Source organism: Plecotus auritus (assembly GCF_963455305.1).
Source record: "Plecotus auritus genome assembly, chromosome: 12".
Taxonomy (NCBI): Eukaryota; Metazoa; Chordata; class Mammalia; order Chiroptera; family Vespertilionidae; genus Plecotus; species Plecotus auritus.
This window is the reverse complement of record NC_137778.1, coordinates 36360561-36378467: the sequence shown is the minus strand read 5'-3', so window position 1 is coordinate 36378467 and position 17907 is coordinate 36360561. Positions and strand designations below refer to the sequence as shown.

The window sequence follows — 17907 nt, the reverse complement described above, 5'->3', positions numbered from 1 at the left end:
AATTTTAAAAATATGTATTTTATTTGTGAAAATAACTTGATATAATATTAATTGAATACTTTTTCATTAAAGCTATGTATGTGGTGTAGGATCCCATTTACATGAAATGTCTGGGATAGGCAGATACACAGAAACAGAAAGTCGATGAGTGGTTGCAGAGATTGGGGAAGAGGGAAGGGAATGGGGAGACTGCTTATGGGTTTGGGATTTCATTTTGGGGTAATGAAATGCTCTGGAATTAGATGGTGGTGATAGTTGCATACTTTGTGAATATTCTAGAAATCATTGAATTGTACACTTTGAAAGATTGAATTTGATGTTATAAAAATTACATCCCAATAAAGCTGTGTAATAAAACTCTGTGAAGACTTCACAGTGTAAAATTCTCCCTATATTCTCAAGTTGAAGGGTGGATTCTTATTAAGGAATCAAGAAGCCTCAATTTGTGTTATTATTCAAATAGATTTCTCCCTCGCTGGTTTTGCTCAGTGGATAGAGTGTCGGCCTATAGGCTGAAGGGTCCCGGGTTTGATTCCAGTCGGTTGCAGCCTCCTCCCTGGTCGGGCATGTGCAGGAGGCAACCAATTGATGTGTTTCTCTCACATCGACATTTCTCTATCTTTCTCTTTCCCTTCCACTCTCTAAAATCAATGTGAAAATATCCTTGTGTGAGGCTTGAAAAAACATTCTAATAGATTCTTTTTATTTTCCTTGGTACCAATAAGCTCAGAGAATTTTGGCTAATAGAAGCCCTATTATGAAATATATTTTTATAATTATGTGTCATATGGCACTATTGTTCATTTTTTAGTAGAGGCTATTATGAACATTAACATGTTTTCTTGTGAAGCAATGTACTTTTCAGTTATATCAATTTGAGCTCTGCATGATTCGAATGATATTTATTATGAGTAAAAATGTAAAAACTGTACAATTCTTTTTTTGTTTTGTTAATCCTCACCCGAGGATATATTTTTAAAGTGAGTAGAAGAGAGAGAGAAAGGGAGGGAGAAACATCCATGTGAGAGAGACACATCGATTGGTTGACTCCCACACTCGGCCCAGCCTCCCACACTCGGCCCAACTAGGGTCAGAGATCAAACCTGAACCCCGGGCATGTGCCCTTGACCAGAAATTGAACCCAAGACCCTTCAGTGTGTAGGCTGATGCTCTAACCACGTAGCAACACCAGCCAAGGCTAAAAACTGTAAAATTCTTTAACATATATAGTTCTCAGGAATTAATGTATTTTCTGTTAAAGTTCTAGATATATGAAGATTTACTAAGAACAAAGTCTATAAGCAGTACCAAATACTTTTTAATTTTAATGTAATTGTAGTTGTCAGATATTTAATATTCTATGAAGCCTAATGGTAAATGCAGCAATTTTAAAAGCAAGGTGAATAACAACATCTAGTTTTCACCTGCATTTGTAATTTTCCAGATTCTAATTGAGACTTAAAAGGGAAGTTTGGAAAGAATTAAACAGGACTATTGCTAAAAACTAACACACAAATTAAATGGACAGCATCCAGAGTTCATTTTATAGTTGAAAGAGCCAGTTGATCTGTTGTAATATAGGAAAAACAGAAGTATATATTGACTGATACTGTTGATTTTAGTCCTCACTTTTCAAGGAAAACTTCATATTGAAATTGAACTTATTTGAGGGCACTGCTTTTTCTTCATCTGCTCCATCCAATACTATTGAGCTGCTATACTGTTAGAAGAGTGGGAGATTCAAGTGCTTTTTTTTTAATTGAAACTGTTTAATGTTGACATTATTACAAGTGTCTCCCTTTTCCTCCCCCTTTGCCCACCCTTCACCCACCCTGCAACCCTCTCCCTTGGCCTTCACAAAACTATTGTTCATGTCCGTGGGCTTTTAAAGGAACCTGGTTCCTAATAGATGCCAAAGGAGACAAATTTCAGAAATACTGCTATTTGAGTCGTCTTCATGGATATAGAAACCTTAGCCATGAACCTATCACATGAGTAATAAAGATTTTTCAATACAATCTCAGAAGTTTGTCATGTATATCTTTGGGTATGATTTAAAACCCATTTGCTTCTCTTTTGGTTCTTTTCAAAGGTGAAAACTGTTATCTTCTAACAGAGAGGATAAAGCTATAAAATATGCTGGACTCTCTAGTGACCTTTATTTTCTTCTAATAACTTACAATTTCTTAAACTGTGATTTCCTGTTTAAGACTATTCAAAGATGCATTATTTTTGGAGTTCCTTCCTAGGAAATAACAAAAATAGTTTTTCTCATCGGGATAGTCTTAGATTTTGAATAATTTTTCCTCATAATAGCTTTTAGGCTTTATTGTTAAAATTAAAACACTTTCTCAGTAATCAATAAACTATTTTCATTAGTCAGGTATACTCCAAATTAATATTTTAATGTTTAGCATGTCACAGTGCTATGAAAGAAATATTTATAAAGATTTAAAAGAAAAAAAAAGTGCTATGAAAGCTATTCTTTTCCTACTCTTTAATTTCCTACATTAAAAAGTTAATTTTTCTTCTTATTTTACCTAAATTTAGAACACTTGACATCTTGAAACTATTAGAATAAAGGTTATGGGAATCAGTTACTAAGTCAAGAACTGTGTTGGATTTTACATACATTAATTAAACTCTCCCAACAACTTTGCTAGGAGAGTTTTTATTCTCTTCTACAAAGGAAGAAACCAAGGTTCAAGGAGATTCAATCAATGACCCATAAATAAGTATGAGAGCGGTGTGTAAAGCCTCACTCCAAAGCTTGGTACACTTCCAAGAGCCACCGTGAGTTTACTAAGATTTATTAAGTTGTTTGCAAAAAGCTGAGCAATAAGAAATAGGCAGAATTAAATAATTTGGTGTGTAGAACTATGAAAAAAATCAGTATTTTCCAGTTAAAATCTAAATATAAACTCATATATAAATTCTGCTAAATTCTTTATTTTCCCAAACAGTATTTTACTTTTATCAAATTACACTGATTTGATGATCATACTTTCTTTTTTTAAAAAAATATATTTTATTGATATTTTACAGAGAGGAAGGGAGGAGAGGGAGAGGGATAGAGAGTTATAAACATCGATCAGCTGCCTCCTGCACACTCCCTACTGGGGATGTGCCCGCAATCAAGGTACATGCCCTTGACCGGAATCGAACCTGGGACCCTTCAGTCCACAGGCCAACGCTCTATCCACTGAGCCAAATCGGTTAGGGCTGATGATCATACTTTCATATAGTCTATACAATTTTTATTTCCTTCAGGTTCTAATTCTGCATTCACTGATGAAGAGGTGAGAATTGGGCCACAGAATGGCAAATACTTATGTCACTGTATCTGATGGATGCTGTTTTGCTGAACCGGCACAATACTATGGTATGTAACCCCCAAACAATAGTATAATCTTACCTAATAATAGACAAACATGTAAATTGACCATACCTCTGCTACGCCCACAGCCAATCAGGAGTGAGTATGCAAATTAACCCAACAAAGATGGAAGGTTAATTTGCATATGCAGGCACAGAGCGACCGGGCGGGGCAGGACGCCTGCTATGAGGGGAGGGGAGAGTGGAGGGAGCTACAGGAGCGGTGCTCCAGCTGGGAGTGGGGACTTGCCGGCTCCTGGGTGGCTGGGAGCGAAGCCAGGGGAAGGAAGGCCTATTCTTGCACGAATATCATGCAATGGGCCTCTAGTAGTTAATAAAACATCATTCATTTTAATTAAACATTCCAGTATGTTGAATTGCTACTCTGAACCATTTACTAAATTGTATGTAAACTAGCTTTATTGAAATTTAAGACTTTTTTTTTGCGGGGGAGGGATTATGGTTAATTACAGAGGTGTTTTTTTTTTTTTAATATATTTTATTGATTTTTTACAGAGAGGAAGGAAGAGGGATAGTTAGAAACATCGATCAGCCGCCTCCTGCACATCCCTACTGGGGATGTGCCCACAACCAAGGTACATGCCCTTGACTGGAATCGAACCTGGGACCCTTCAGTCCGCAGGCCGACGCTCTATCCACTGAGCAAAACCAGCCAGGGCAATTACAGAGAAAAAATTTAGCAAATGAATCATGGACTAAATTATTTCCTACATGAGAATACAATTAACTTCAAAAATCAGTAATACTGAAAGGTTGTAAACCAGAATTAAATGTAAAGAAGAAAAAGCACAATTAGTTAAAATTATATTCAATTAAAAAATAGAATTAACATGCAAATGACGTTATTTTTAGGGGTTAGCTGAAGCTAGTTTACATGTAATTTAATAACTGCTATTCAGAGTAGCTATTCAATATACTTGAAATTTTAATCTTAAGATTTTTATGAAAGGGAAAAAAAATAAAACAGAATTCAGGAGACAATAGGAATTTTCTCCTAAAGCTATAATATCAATTTAATTTTAAATGCAGCTTCCTTTTACAGTTTGAACTCATTTCCATGCCAGTGAAACATCAATCAGTATTCTACAGTCTTGACACTCATCCAAGAAGGACCCTCTTTTTTTTTAAGTTATATATTTTTTACTAATAATCTTTCTTCTTATATAAGGATGTCATTAGTATTTATTCAACACTTTGTATTGGATTAGATGCTCTTAGATTGCAAATGATTTATGTGGATTAATAAAAATTATACTGTTAACCAATTTTGGTGGTAGAATTTTGAGGGTGAGAGTAAGTCTAATCACCTGGTGATTTAGTACCAGGGAAAGTACAGATATTTCTACTTACAGACATATAGCAACTAAATATTCCTGGGTCCTTTTGGAGCTAATTTTCTGTATTTAAATACAGTAAATTCTCCTGAAAACAGAAAGTAAGTTGGTGTTTGGGAGGTTCTGATAATAACAATAAAAATAATAAAAATGATATTCATTAAGCATAATTTTATGTTTTATATATACTTTTGCATATGATATTTTATTTTATTCTTACAGTAATCCTGTGAGGTAGGTGAATTTATCCCCAGATAATTGGTAGTTAGAATTGTTCAGCAGCCAAACAAAAAGAATCTAGAATTTAAATCAAGTCTACAAATGGCAAAGGAGTGTTAAAGTATATTAAATGGGGAGTTCAAACAGACATTTGTTTTGCTTGAAATTGCCATTGTTGAACAAAAATTTAGTTGAGTAAATTTGAAGTTCTGGCTTTATTGAGCTACTTATGAATTGGGCAGCTTGCCATCTAGCAAGTAGAGAGGAGCCCCCAGGAGTTGTGTAAGATCACCTCATTGGTACTGACCAAAAAATTCCTGACTGACCTATTAAGATTACATTCCTGGAGAAGTTTGAAACTGCAATTATTCCATTTTGGGCCTATGGTTTTCTCTTTAACACCAGATAACTGGTAAAATTGTATTTTAGTTTCACTTTTCTTGGGTGGAGGGGTGGGATAATTTATTAATTCATCTCTACTAAACTGCACTAAAAACAGTTGTATCCACAACAAGGTACATGCAGAAGATGGGGAAAACATTTTTTCATTCCAAACTGGGAAATATTCATTTCTACTGAAGAAGGGAAACTGGATTAGTATGTAAACCATTCCTCCTTCTCCCAGCTCCTGAGTAACCTCTACATACCTCTGGATGGCAGCATTTATATGCACTACAATTCAGTCTGCTTACTGTCTGTCTGCCCCTCATGCCAAACAGCAGCAGGTCCCTGGGATGTAGTGGGCATATTGAACTAAAATTCTGTTTATTGAGCATGAGACCTTTTGAAATTTAAACACAATATGACATTTTGACTTTTTACCATTTGGTGTTTTTTTTATGTTAAAAAACTAGATATTGGGTCAGAATAAATCAATTATCAGCTGCATGACACTGATTTTCAAGAATCACCTTATTGCCAGTATCCCAGTTTTCTCCAGCTCTACAGTCCCCATCTTTACAAAGTAATTTCAACACTTATAGCTTGGATCCACAGTTTAGTGTTGAAGAATGTCGACTTGGTTCCTGTGAATTAAATAAATCCATTTATGTGGTTGCCCACGATGCTGGAATAAAAAGATCCCGACTAACTCATTCTTCCATGCGAACTAAGGGACAGGAAGAACTCTGTGTAGTTTGTGGTGATACAGCATCAGGATATCATTATAATGCACTTACTTGTGAAGATTGCAAAGCTAAGGATAGTTAAAACAAAACTGAAATCCTAGTGTTTACTGAAGAGGCATGAGATTTGAGGCATGTATGGTTACTTTTTACATTGTGAAAAATAAAAGCAGAGAGAACTATTGATATGCTTAAAGGTGATTAATCTATGGGATAAAGGACATGAAAATAGAAAATAAAGTTTTGATTCAGTTTTTTTCATTTTGAATTTACATTTAAATAGAAAATTAAATGTACTTATATAGCAGAAAAGCATTTATATGGGAAGAGGTACTGCTATGCATGGATTCAGGAAGTTAAAGAGAAAATGTAGAACCCCCACTCTGCCCCAGTATACATACACAGACACAAAACATGGCTCATTCAACATCTCAAATAAACTAGCAATACTTTCTCGATAAAGGAGAAAGAGGAGTAAGTTTGGAAGAATATTTCTTCCTTTATGTGTTGAGGTAGAAATGTGAGAAGAGAAAAAGAGGTTTTCTTTATATATAGTTTTATTTTCCATAAGCATGCATTCTTCCAAAGGGACTTCATGGAATCATGATATTCTGTACAACATCATTTTAAAAATGTGGCCCGGGCCGGGTAGCTCAGTTGGTTAGAGGTCTTCCCTATGTGTCAAGGTTGCAGGTTCAATCCCTGGTTAGGGCACATATAAGAATCAACCAGTGGCCCTAACCGGTTTGGCTCAGTGGATAGAGCGTCGGCCTGCGGACTGAAGGGTCCCAGGTTCGATTCCGGTCAAGGGCATGTACCTTGGTTGCGGGCACATCCCCAGTGGGAGGTGTGCAGGAGGCAGCTGATTGATGTTTCTCTCTCATCGATGTTTCTAACTCTCTATCCTTCTCCCTTCCTCTCTGTAAAATATCAATAAAAATATATATATATATATATTTAAAAAAAAAAAGAATCAACCAGTGAATGCATGAATGGGTGGAACAAAGAATGAATGTTTCTCTTTATCTACCTCTCTCTAAAATCATTAAATAAAAAATTTAAAAATGTGTTTAGATGATATAACCATATTAAAATAGGTAGAGTTGTCTTAATGTGATGGAGCTATTTAGTTTAATTTTTAGTGTGATTATTGAAAGGAACAACCTTGAAATAGAATATATCAAACAGGAGAGGATTAAAATAATTATCCAGGAAATTGTATATTAAACCAAGTCTTACTAAGGAACAAAAACACTGAAAAAATTTAATTAACTTGATTATTTAGTTCTGCTTGAAGGTATATATTAATTAAAAATAACTAAAAATACCTAATAGTAAAATTGAAAATTTCTGTTTTGTTATTAGTTTTTTTTCAATGTAGCATTACCAAAAATGCAATATATATTTGCAAGAATGGTGGTCACTGTGCAGTGGACGTGTACATGCATAGAAAATGTCAAAAGTGCAGGCTGAAAAAGTGTAAGGCAGTAGGAATGTTGGCAGAATGTAAGTGACCTGGTGGATTTTTTTTTTTGAGGGACATCTTAGTTTTTCTTACCTTACTGAGAACTTAATACATTCTTCAAGTTGTGATTTAGGAGTCATATTTGTCTGGATTTAAGCTATTTCTCTAACATCTGTTAAATTAAGATAGTTATCAATCTAGGTAATTATTTTAATAAATCCTGTTCTATACTGTATTGCTCTAATTATGGTGATAATCCCATTTTCTTAATTGGAAATCCTTGTATTTTCATATTACTTAACCTAAAGTTATATAATGCATCTAGAATAAGCAGAATTTTAAGTGGATAGTGCCCCTTCTTCGGTCTTTAGAAGGCTACATGAGACCTGGGTATGTAGAGCCTACTAACAACACATAGGTGTCAAACCCCAACTCAACAGGCAGAAGAGGACCTAAGTTTTTGAGTTCTTTCTATGTTTACTGTTTTTAGCTTCATAAATTACATTATGTCATTTGATCCTCACAGTAGTAGTACTAGGATTTTGGCATTATTCCTTCAAGTCCTCCTATTCCCCAGGACTCAAAATTTTATAGTGACTTTAAAATTCATTTTTCTCTATGGAGTACTACTATTAATTTTTTCATGACTAATCTAGCCCTGTGCAAACTCGTATTCTCTTGCACTTTATACTATTATACTAGTTTCATGGCCTTTTCTCCATTCTATTAGTTCAATCTGCCTTCAACTGCTATAATCTCCAATTGTTAAGTTATACTCTTACTCAGTAAACACCAATGCAATATTCTGTTTATATTATGCTGCTAATTATAATCAAATCCAAACTTTTTAGTCAAAGTTCTTCACCAAAATGGATTTCTATTACTTAAATTTCCCAGTTTGAAGATCTTCAGGTTATCTTATCCAACCAGACTGAATCCTTTACTGTATCCCAGTCTTAGTATGCTCAGGTTGCCATAACAAAATACCATTGTCTTGTAAGGAAAACATTGACTTATCCCACTTAAAAAAATTCAAGATATTCTCTTGATCATATATGTGGTACAGTGTAAGATAATTTTCATCAAAATCTATAATGTTCTTTGCTGTACCCATTTTACATGAATTTTGTAATGTCACAGGTTTGCTCATAGAAATTCAATGCAAGTCAAAGAATCTTCGAAAAAACTTTAAGCAGAAGAATAGTTTTTACTCTACCATCAAAGAGGATGAGGAAGGAGTAGACAATCATCTTGTATCATCCACCACTAGATCTGGAAAAGTGGCAAGACTCTTCTTATAAGATTTCTTGTTTCTTTAATGATGTCTCATTTAGTAACTATGCATTATAGTTTTCCCCTACGTTTTCTTACAGGTCCAGGAGAGCATGGAACTAACTCAAGAACATCAGCTCATTACTAACATTGTGACTGCTCATCAAAAATATATAATTCCTTTAGAGCAGTGGTTCTCAACCTTTCTAATGCCGCGACCCTTTAATACAGTTCCTCATGTTGTGGTGACCCCCAACCATAAAATTATTTTTGTTGCTACTTCATAACTGTAATTTTGCTACTGTTATGAATCGTAATGTAAATATCTGTGTTTTCTGATGGTCTTAGGCGACCCTGCTAGCGGTTCTCAACCTGTGGGTCGCCTATGTTCTCATTAAAACTGCTTCTAAATGCAAAAACATGTTTATTTTTCCTACTTGAATCAATCAAGTGGGTAAAAGTATAAATACTTTAAAATATTATTCTAACTAGAGACCTGGTGCACAAATTCATCCATGGGTGGGGGCCGGCTGGCCTGCCCGGATTGGCCCCAATTGGGCTGGGGGAGGGGCCATAGGAGGTTGGTGGGCTGGTCCCACCCCCAATCAGGGTGGGGGGGGTCAATCGGGGGAAGAGTTGGCAGGGGGGGAGGGGCCACAGGTGGTTGGCTGGCCGGCCCTGCCCCCTGGTTGAACTCCCAGTCGAGGGAACAATTTGCATATTAGCCTTTTATTATATAGGATTATTTCAAAAATTGCCCTAGCCGATTTGGCTCAGTGGCTAAAGCCTCAGCCTGTGGACTGAAGGGTCCTGGGTTTGATTCCAGTCAAGGGCACATGCCCAGTTTGTAGGCTCAATCCCTAATGGGGGGCATATGGGAGGCAGTAGTTGGTGGTTCTCTCTCATCATTGATGTTTCTATCTCTCTCTCCCTCTTCTTTACTCTCTGAAAATAATAAAAATGTATTTAAAAAATTATTTCAAAAACTTATATGAAAAATTTATGTTGGTTGTATGTTTTTCCTTTTTGGAAATAAATTGTTTTTGTTTTTTAGATAAAATACGGAATACAAAATTTGCTACGCAATATAAATAAATCAAGACACTGTTGCCTAAAACTTAGTTATCTATTAAAAAAATATTTTTATTGATTTCAGAGAGGAAGGGAGAGGAAGAGAGAGAGAGAGAGAAACATCAGTGATGAGAGAGAATCATTGATCAGCTGCCTCCTACACAATAGGGATCAAACTGTGACTTCCTGGTTCATAGGCTACTGCTCAACCACTGAGCCACTCCAGCCGGGCAATCTATTTACATATACAGATAAAACACTGTAAAAATAAATTCTTCAAGGCTAAAGTATGTTTAATTTGCTCTTACTATAGGAAAGTGTTAACTCAATTCTGATAAAGGTGCCCCAAAATATTGCCATGTGGAATCAAGAATTTGATTCAGCCCGGCTGGTGTAGCTCAATGGTTGAGTGTTGACCTATGAACCTGAAGGTCATGGTTCACTTCCCGGTCAGGGCACATGCCCGGGTTGCAGGCTCCATCCTCAATAGAGGGTACGCAGGAGGCAGCCGATCCATGATTATCATCATTGATAATCATCATCTCTCTCCCTCTCCCCTTCTCTCTGAAATCAATAAATATATTAAAAAAAAGAATTTGATTCAGATTTAAAGTCATATCATGATTATTCTAAGGGAACATTTAAGATTTATATCATTAACTAAACAAATAATACAAAATGTTAAATCCTATACCTGAAAAATTATCTTTTCATTATCTATTTAAAACAATTATGTGATCTTTTCTTAAAGGATTTAAAAATTTGACCAATGAGGATCAGATTGCATTACAGAAGGGATCAAAAACTGAAGTGATGTTCCTTCATGCAGCGCAACTTTACAAAGACTATCTTTCATCAGCTTCTGAAAGTAAAAAAGGCCAACTCAATCTTAATGTTAATAGTTACTATTAAATTTAGCCCTAACTGGTTTGGCTTAGTGGATAGAGCGTCGGCCTGCGGACTGGGGGGTCCCGGGTTCGATTCCGGTCAAGGGCATGTACCTTGGTTGCGGGCACATCCCCAGTAGGGGGTGTGCAGGAGGCAGCTGATCGATGTCTCTCTCTCATCGATGTTTCTAACTCTCTATCCCTCTCCCTTCCTCTCTGTAAAAAATAAAAATAAAAAAAAATAGTTACTATTAAATTTAGACACAGATTTATAACATTGAGCTTTTTTTCTTATTATATTTTAATTTTACTAGTTAGTGTAGGAAGTACTTCATAATAGTTGTTTATAGTTTTCTAATTTATTGGTCTGACTTTTGCTTTTCTTTTAAAGAAAGCCATTCTTTATTATATAGCATCATGGGAAAAATATTTTTGGAGGGTCTTCTATATAATATTTCTATAAAATATGAACTATCTAGCTTTATGTTTCAGTAATAAAAATGATAGAGCTACCTTTCATTGAGAATGTTTCCTTATGTAACAGAGTTTAGAGAGATTGAATTTACTATCTGTATATTTTTTAAAATCAGAATTTATATTTTTCTCTTTTACTAGGTACTATGAGATTATTAAATCATTCAGATCATTCACTGAATTGTCACAATCATACTGGTGTTGGAAGTGTTATTTATTCTATGGAAACATTTTGCAACAAAGACTGTTCTTCCACTAAGCCAGTGGTCGGCAAACTCATTAGTCAACAGAGCCAAATATCAACAGTACAACGATTGAAATTTCTTTTGAGAGCCAAATTTTTTAAACTTAAACTTCTTCTAATGCCACTTCTTCAAAATAGACTCGCCCAGGCCATGGTATTTTGTGGAAGAGCCACACTCAAGGGGCCAAAGAGCTGCATGTGGCTCGCGAGCCGCAGTTTGCTGACCATGGTACTATGCTGACTGGTAAAATATAACATACAATACAAAATATTAGATGGAAAAGGATTGGCCAGATAGAATGTTTCATTTTCTTATACTTATTTTTTTTCTTAGAGAAAAAGTGATAATGGTCATATCTGTGAGTCTGCACTAAGTTCTGATGAAACTACATTTGATATTTTTAGGTTTTGCTGAAGAATTTATTGGCACACTAAATAAATTTTACTTCTACAGAAGAATGAGTGAGCTTAATATTACTAATACTGAATATGCTCTGCTTGCAGCAACAACTGTGTTTTTTTCAGGTAAAAACTACCCAGCAGTAGAAATGTGGATTAAGTTTGGCAATGAAATCATGGTTTGTGGTTTTTGTATTATTCACTGATGCCAAAAGTACCCATTTTGATTCAAAATTGCCTTCTCCATAAGAGCATTCCCTTAAACATGCTGTAATTTCTTGCCTCTTAAAAAATACCTTCTTGACCTCACATCTCCCTTTCAGCTAGTCTCGCATTTCTCTGTTCTACATTATAGGAAAAAAAAAATGTTTTTAGAGTTGTCTACACTCCCACTTCCATTTTTCTCTTCTCATTTACTCCCGAACCCAATACAGTCAGATTTTATCCTCTCCTGTGCATTCCCCATAACTTGTGAAGATCTTCAGTGATCTGGCATTGCTAATGCTACTGGTCAATTCTTTTTTTTTTTTTTTTTTAAATATATTTTATTGATATTTTACAGAGAGGAAGGGAGAGGGATAGAGAGCTAGAAACATCGATGAGAGAGAAACATCGATCAGCTGCCTCCTGCACACCCCCCACTGGGGATGTGCCCGCAACCACAGTACATGCCCTTGACTGGAATCGAACCTGGGACCCTTGAGTCCGCAAGCCGACGCTCTATCCACTGAGCCAAACCGGTTTCGGCGCTACTGGTCAATTCTTAATCTTCATCTTACTTGACTAATCAGTTAGATTTGACAGAGTGGATAACTCCCTCTTGTTTTTCTGTGTTGTTGTGTTTTTTTTTTTAAATATATTTTTATTGATTTCAGAGAGGAAAGGAGAGGGAGAGAGAGAAGCATCAATGATGAAAGAGGATCATTGATTTGCTGCCTCCTGCACACCTCACCTAGGACCGAGTCTATAACTGAGCATGTGCCCTGACTGGGAACTGAACTGTGTCCTCCAGGTTCATAGGTTGAAACCCAATCACTGAGCCACGCTGGCTGGGCCTATCTTTTTCTTAAACTTATATTAAATATGCAACAGATCCTGTTGGCTCTAGCCTCAAAATATATCCAGAACTCTTACTCTGTCCCTGCTACCCTAATCAAAATACTGTCCGTACGCTTTCCTGCGTCTGCCCTTGCCTCCCTAGCTTCTATGCTCTATACAGTAGCCAGAGTAATTCTTTGCAAACAAGCCAAGTCATGCCATTCCTCTGCCCATAACCCTTCAATGGCTTTCTATTTTAGATTAAAGCCAACATTCTATCATTGCTTATCACTATTCCTTTTGCTTAAAAAAAAAATTTTTAACTAGAGGCCTGGTGCACAGATTTGTGCACTGGTGGGGTTCCTCAGCCTGGCCTGCACCCTCTTGCAATCCGGGACCCCTCGGGGGATGTAGTAGTGAGTGAAGTGGCAGGTGGCTGGGGAGGAGGCTGAGCTGGGTGCCGCGCTGCTCCTGCTCATCCTGGCCCCGCTGTGCCTGCCACTGCAGCGGCCACCACCGCTGCTGCCCGCTAGCGCATCATGCAGCCACGGAGGCACTCCTGCTGTGGGAGCTCACTGACCACCAGGGGGAAGCTCCTGCATTGAGCATATGCCCCCTGGTGGTCAGTGCATGTCATAGCGACTGGTCGAATGGTGGTTTGGTTGTTCAGTCGCTTAGGCTTTTATATGTATAGATTCTCACCTGAGGATGTGTTTTCCACTGATGAGAGAAACATCGATTTGAGAAGCAGCGATTGGTTGCCTCTCATAAGCGCCCCAACCAGGATCAAACCCGAAACCTGGGTATGTGCTCTGACCGGGAATGGAATCTGCCACCTTTCGGTGTACAGAACAACATTCCAACCAGCTGAGCCACACTGGCCGGGGCTATCCCATTGGTTTTTGATGGATATGTTCCTTGAAATTTTCAAGTAGGTTTCTGTCACGGGTTCTATACTTGATAAATCGTGGAAAGCTCTTTTCCTAGATAGTTACATGGCTCCCTCCTTTTCCTATCTTGGATCTTCGCTACATGTCTTTTCCGTATGGTTACCCTTTTAAAAATAGCTACTTTCCCTCCACTCTACATTCTTATTCTCTTACTTTTATTTTTTCTGTAACACCTATTACTGTAACTTGTTTATTTTAAAAAATGTGTACATGTCTCTTTCCTCCCCTACTCCTCACAGACCCAGAATATGAGCTCAATGAGGGGCAGAAAATTTTGTCTTGTTTGCTGCTGTATCTCTAACACAGTGACTGGATGAATGAGTGCTGCTGCTTAACCATTAAGAATACTCTTCATGGAGTATTATGAAGATCAAATAAGACATTGCATAGATGCAATTTACTTAGCATGATATTTGGCATATGTTAAGGATTCTGTAAATATTTTCAATTAAAAAATTTGTTTTAAATTCATTTTCTGCTACCATTTTCTAGTATTCATTAAGATAAATATGACAATGTTTTACAGATCGTCCATGCCTTAAAAATAAGCAACATGTGGAAAATTTACAAGAGCCAATTTTACAAATTTTGTACAAATATTCAAAAGTTTATCATCCAGAAGACCTACAGCATTTTGCTCGGCTCATAGGGAGGCTCACGGAACTGAGGACACTCAATCACAGCCATTCAGAAATACTTAGCATTTGGATAAGAAAGGTCCCCAAATTGGCTAGTTTACTCTCTGAGAAATGGAATCTGAATTCACATTGCTGAAACTTTAAAATGTGGTGTACCTTAAAATTCCTAAATCTAGGTTACCGTATCATTATAGATAATGAGTGGCATTACCAATATATCACCATAAAATGGACATCACCAGGACTCATCATATTTTGTGGAATATAGGGCCACCACTAGAGGGACACCTGGCATTCTTTTCAATATTGGATTCAAAAGAAGCAACCGTTATTGTTACTGTATGTTTCCTTCAGGAGGGAATAATGCTAAGTATAGTTATTATCTGAAGAAACTACTTTTTCATTTAGTTTAAAATTGAATGAAAAATATGTAGATTTCTTATACACATGAAAAAGGCTATCTAGGAGAAACTATGTAATCAGAATAAAGGCAGTTTGTGAACCTCATTAGTTAATATGTGATTGATGGATAAGGAACTAACATTTAAACCTATTCCTGTTACAGTATTTTATAATTAAAGAGGAAAAGAGCTTTATTCAACTTTCTCCTTTTCTTAATGTCTTTAAAAAAGAGATTTTTTATAAGCCCAAATTTAAAAATTTATGATGGCAAGATACCGAAAAAAAAAAAGTGACAAATCACTAAAACATTTTAACATATATTGGGAAGTTTAGCACAATTTACTGCTCATTCTGGTAGACAATATTTTTACATTTGTTTCGTCAATACCTTTTGTAGAAAAAATGAAGTTCTTAAAATCTTTCCACAAATATTTTCATTCTTGTGAGGATGGTTATACATTAAAAATAAAATTCAGCCCTAGCTAGTTTGGCTCAGTGGATAGAGCGGTGGCCTATGGACTGAAGGGTCCCGGGTTCGATTCCGGTCAAGGGCACATGCCTGGTTTGCGGGCTCGATCCCCAGTGTGGGGCGTGCAGGAGGCTGCTGATCAATGATTCTCATCATTGATGTTTCTCTCTTTCTCTCCCTCTCCCTTCCTCTCTGAAATCAATAAAAATATATTAAAAAAATAAATTTCATGTGAAAGTGTGAAATTCTATGGTGGCACTATTCTTTCGAAAGACTGGATGCAAATAAATACCGTGAATTAAGTTAATTTAATACTAGAAGTAGCATTTTGGTTTTCAATAAAGAAAAAAAAAAAGACCATAGTTGAATTTTTCATTGTTGTAAAACTTGGAATATTTAATTTATACCCTCAACTTAAAAATATCTTACTCAATGTATCAATTACCAGCGGGTACCATATGCATATTCTTGGTATCATTTCTTGGAGAGAATATCTCATCCTTTTTAGGGTACCTAGACTCAATTTTCTTTGAACATCCTTTCTTGAACATCCTTTCCAGCTCAAAAATTTTGTAATTTTAGCAGAAAATAGTATGTCTAATAAATTATACAAACTTAAACAAAATGGGTTATTTAGAAATATTACTGAAATCCTTTGGAAAGGCATCACTTATATACATGGAGACAGTTAGAAAAACTCATTGCTCACACCTGGTACTTAGCACCACAGAATTTATTGTATCTAGTCTCCCAAGCCTGAAACCAGGCGGTCGTCACCCTTAGACTTTTCTCTCTTTTGTTGCTCACTATTAAAAAAATCATCACATCCTATCCACATCAGTTCCTTTCGTATTTGACACCTCTTCTTCATCTCCACTACCACTGTCTTAGCTCACACCTTCTCAGGTACTGAAACTGTATCTGCGACTCCAGTCTCCTAAGCCTAAACCATTTTCATTCTACACGTTTTCCTCTGAGCTTGATCATGCCTCCCTTTCTGCTCAAAAGCCTTCCAGATTCCCATTCATGAAGGCTAATTTCCAAGTCTCTGCAAGGCCTTCATATCTGCTAAGTCTCCAGTCTCATTTCTTGCCATTTTCCCACTTGGTCCTCACAACCTACACACTTCTTGGACTCACTCACTCTTGTACGCATCTCTCAATGCCAGTGCCTTTACCAACCTTCTGCCACGAATACTCTTCTTTTATTTCATTTTATTTGAGTCAGTACACATGGTTTAATTTTTTTTTGGGGGGGAGGAAATAGTTTACAGAGGGGAGAGAATTTCAGGTGCAACCATACCACTTGTTCATTTAACTGGCTCAATTAGGCTGTGAAATTATATCCATAGGGGAAATGTTGGTTCGCATATCCACATAGTTTACCTCATTTACAAATATTCTTTCACTACTTGATCAGGAACACTTTTTTAAAAAAATATATATTTTATTGACTTTTTACAGAGAGGAAGGGAGAGGGATAGAGAGTTAGAAACATCAATGAGAGAGAGACATCGATCAGCTGCCTCCTGCACACCCCCCACTGGGGACGTGCCCACAACCAGGGTACATGCCCTTGACTGGAATCGAACCCGAGACCCTCCAGTCCGCAGGCCGGCGCCCTATCCACTGAGCCAAACCGGTCAGGGCAGGAACACTCTTTATCCCGTTCCCTATTTAGGCAACTCTGTGTCCACCCTTTTATTCTCCACTGAAGCAGTAACAGAAACGTAGCACATGACCAAGCCTCTCCGCACCCCCCAAGCCACGGTGAGCGCCGCTTTCCCCGAGTCCTCACCACTCCTTAAACATGACCACCTTTACATGATGACACGTGGTTATAACTGTTTGTTTGTGTATCAGTTTCCTTCCTAAGACGGAGCTCTTGAGGACAGAAGTGGGTTTTTCACGCTCATCTCCCATCCATCACAGTACCAGGGAGTTTAAAGCACGTGGCCTGTACAGAAAATACTGGAAGGGGAAATCTCGCGAGATGTCAGTCGTGCGTGCTCACGTGCTCACGTGGTTGACGGTTATTGACCGTTATTTAGCCGTTACACCGCCCCCAGCCTCATCACATCACTCCGTCCTGCTGGCCGCGCAGGTGGAGCGATCTCCGCGTCTTTTCTGAAGTTCGGAGGCCGAAGTTCTCGTAGGTTCTTTTAGCTTTCTTCCTAGGTGGCAGGTGGGGGCTCTCGCGGGCTTGAGTACCGGGCAGGCGTACCGACTTCCATTTTGGAGGCCAGGACTGGAGCTGGGACGTGTTTTGATACTGCGCCTCCCAACGCAGGCGGCCAGTCTCCCGTGCCTTCTGGGTGGTGGGCCGAGAAGCCAAGGCTGTGAGGTTCCCTCCGCGAGGCGAGGCGGTGTGACAGGGCTGGGGAACGCGGGAACCCGCTTTCTTTTCAGGTCTCAGTGTGATGCCGTGTTCGAGTTTCTCGCTAATGCTTGTCATTGGTCGGGGAGAGGGAGGAAGAGAAGGGGGCTGGGAACAAACTGGGGTGCGTTTGCTCCGACCCCCGCAGG

At 37.6% G+C, this 17907-nt stretch overlaps 2 protein-coding genes and 1 pseudogene across 10 annotated transcripts in view; all 3 read left to right on the top strand.

The window, feature by feature from the left end:
• The window catches only part of SYCP1 (synaptonemal complex protein 1), a 103455-nt gene that overhangs the window by 14983 nt on the left and 70565 nt on the right, over window positions 1-17907 (top strand). For 7 of the 8 annotated variants that reach the window (XM_080649152.1, XM_080649158.1, XM_080649155.1 and 4 more), the window contains exon 3: window positions 3271-3382. In XM_080649152.1, the coding sequence (XP_080505278.1) occupies window positions 3332-3382 (51 nt within the window). In that variant the 5' untranslated portion in view covers window positions 3271-3331. Of the gene's footprint in view, window positions 1-3270; window positions 3383-17424; window positions 17534-17907 lie in introns of those variants that run through there. The other variant, XM_080649154.1, reaches the window with a different exon arrangement.
• On the top strand, window positions 5603-9251 carry LOC308237205 (bile acid receptor-like; annotated as a pseudogene). The gene is made up of 5 exons: window positions 5603-5674; window positions 5833-6153; window positions 7439-7579; window positions 8679-8818; window positions 8912-9251. The product of its transcript is annotated as a bile acid receptor-like (transcript).
• On the top strand, window positions 9221-14647 carry LOC308237204 (bile acid receptor-like; the record flags this gene model as incomplete). The annotated part of the gene is made up of 5 exons (XM_080647767.1): window positions 9221-9260; window positions 10633-10749; window positions 11384-11524; window positions 11892-12011; window positions 14400-14647. The coding sequence occupies 5 exons, from the start codon at window positions 9221-9223 to the stop codon at window positions 14645-14647; spliced, it is 666 nt and encodes a 221-aa protein (XP_080503893.1).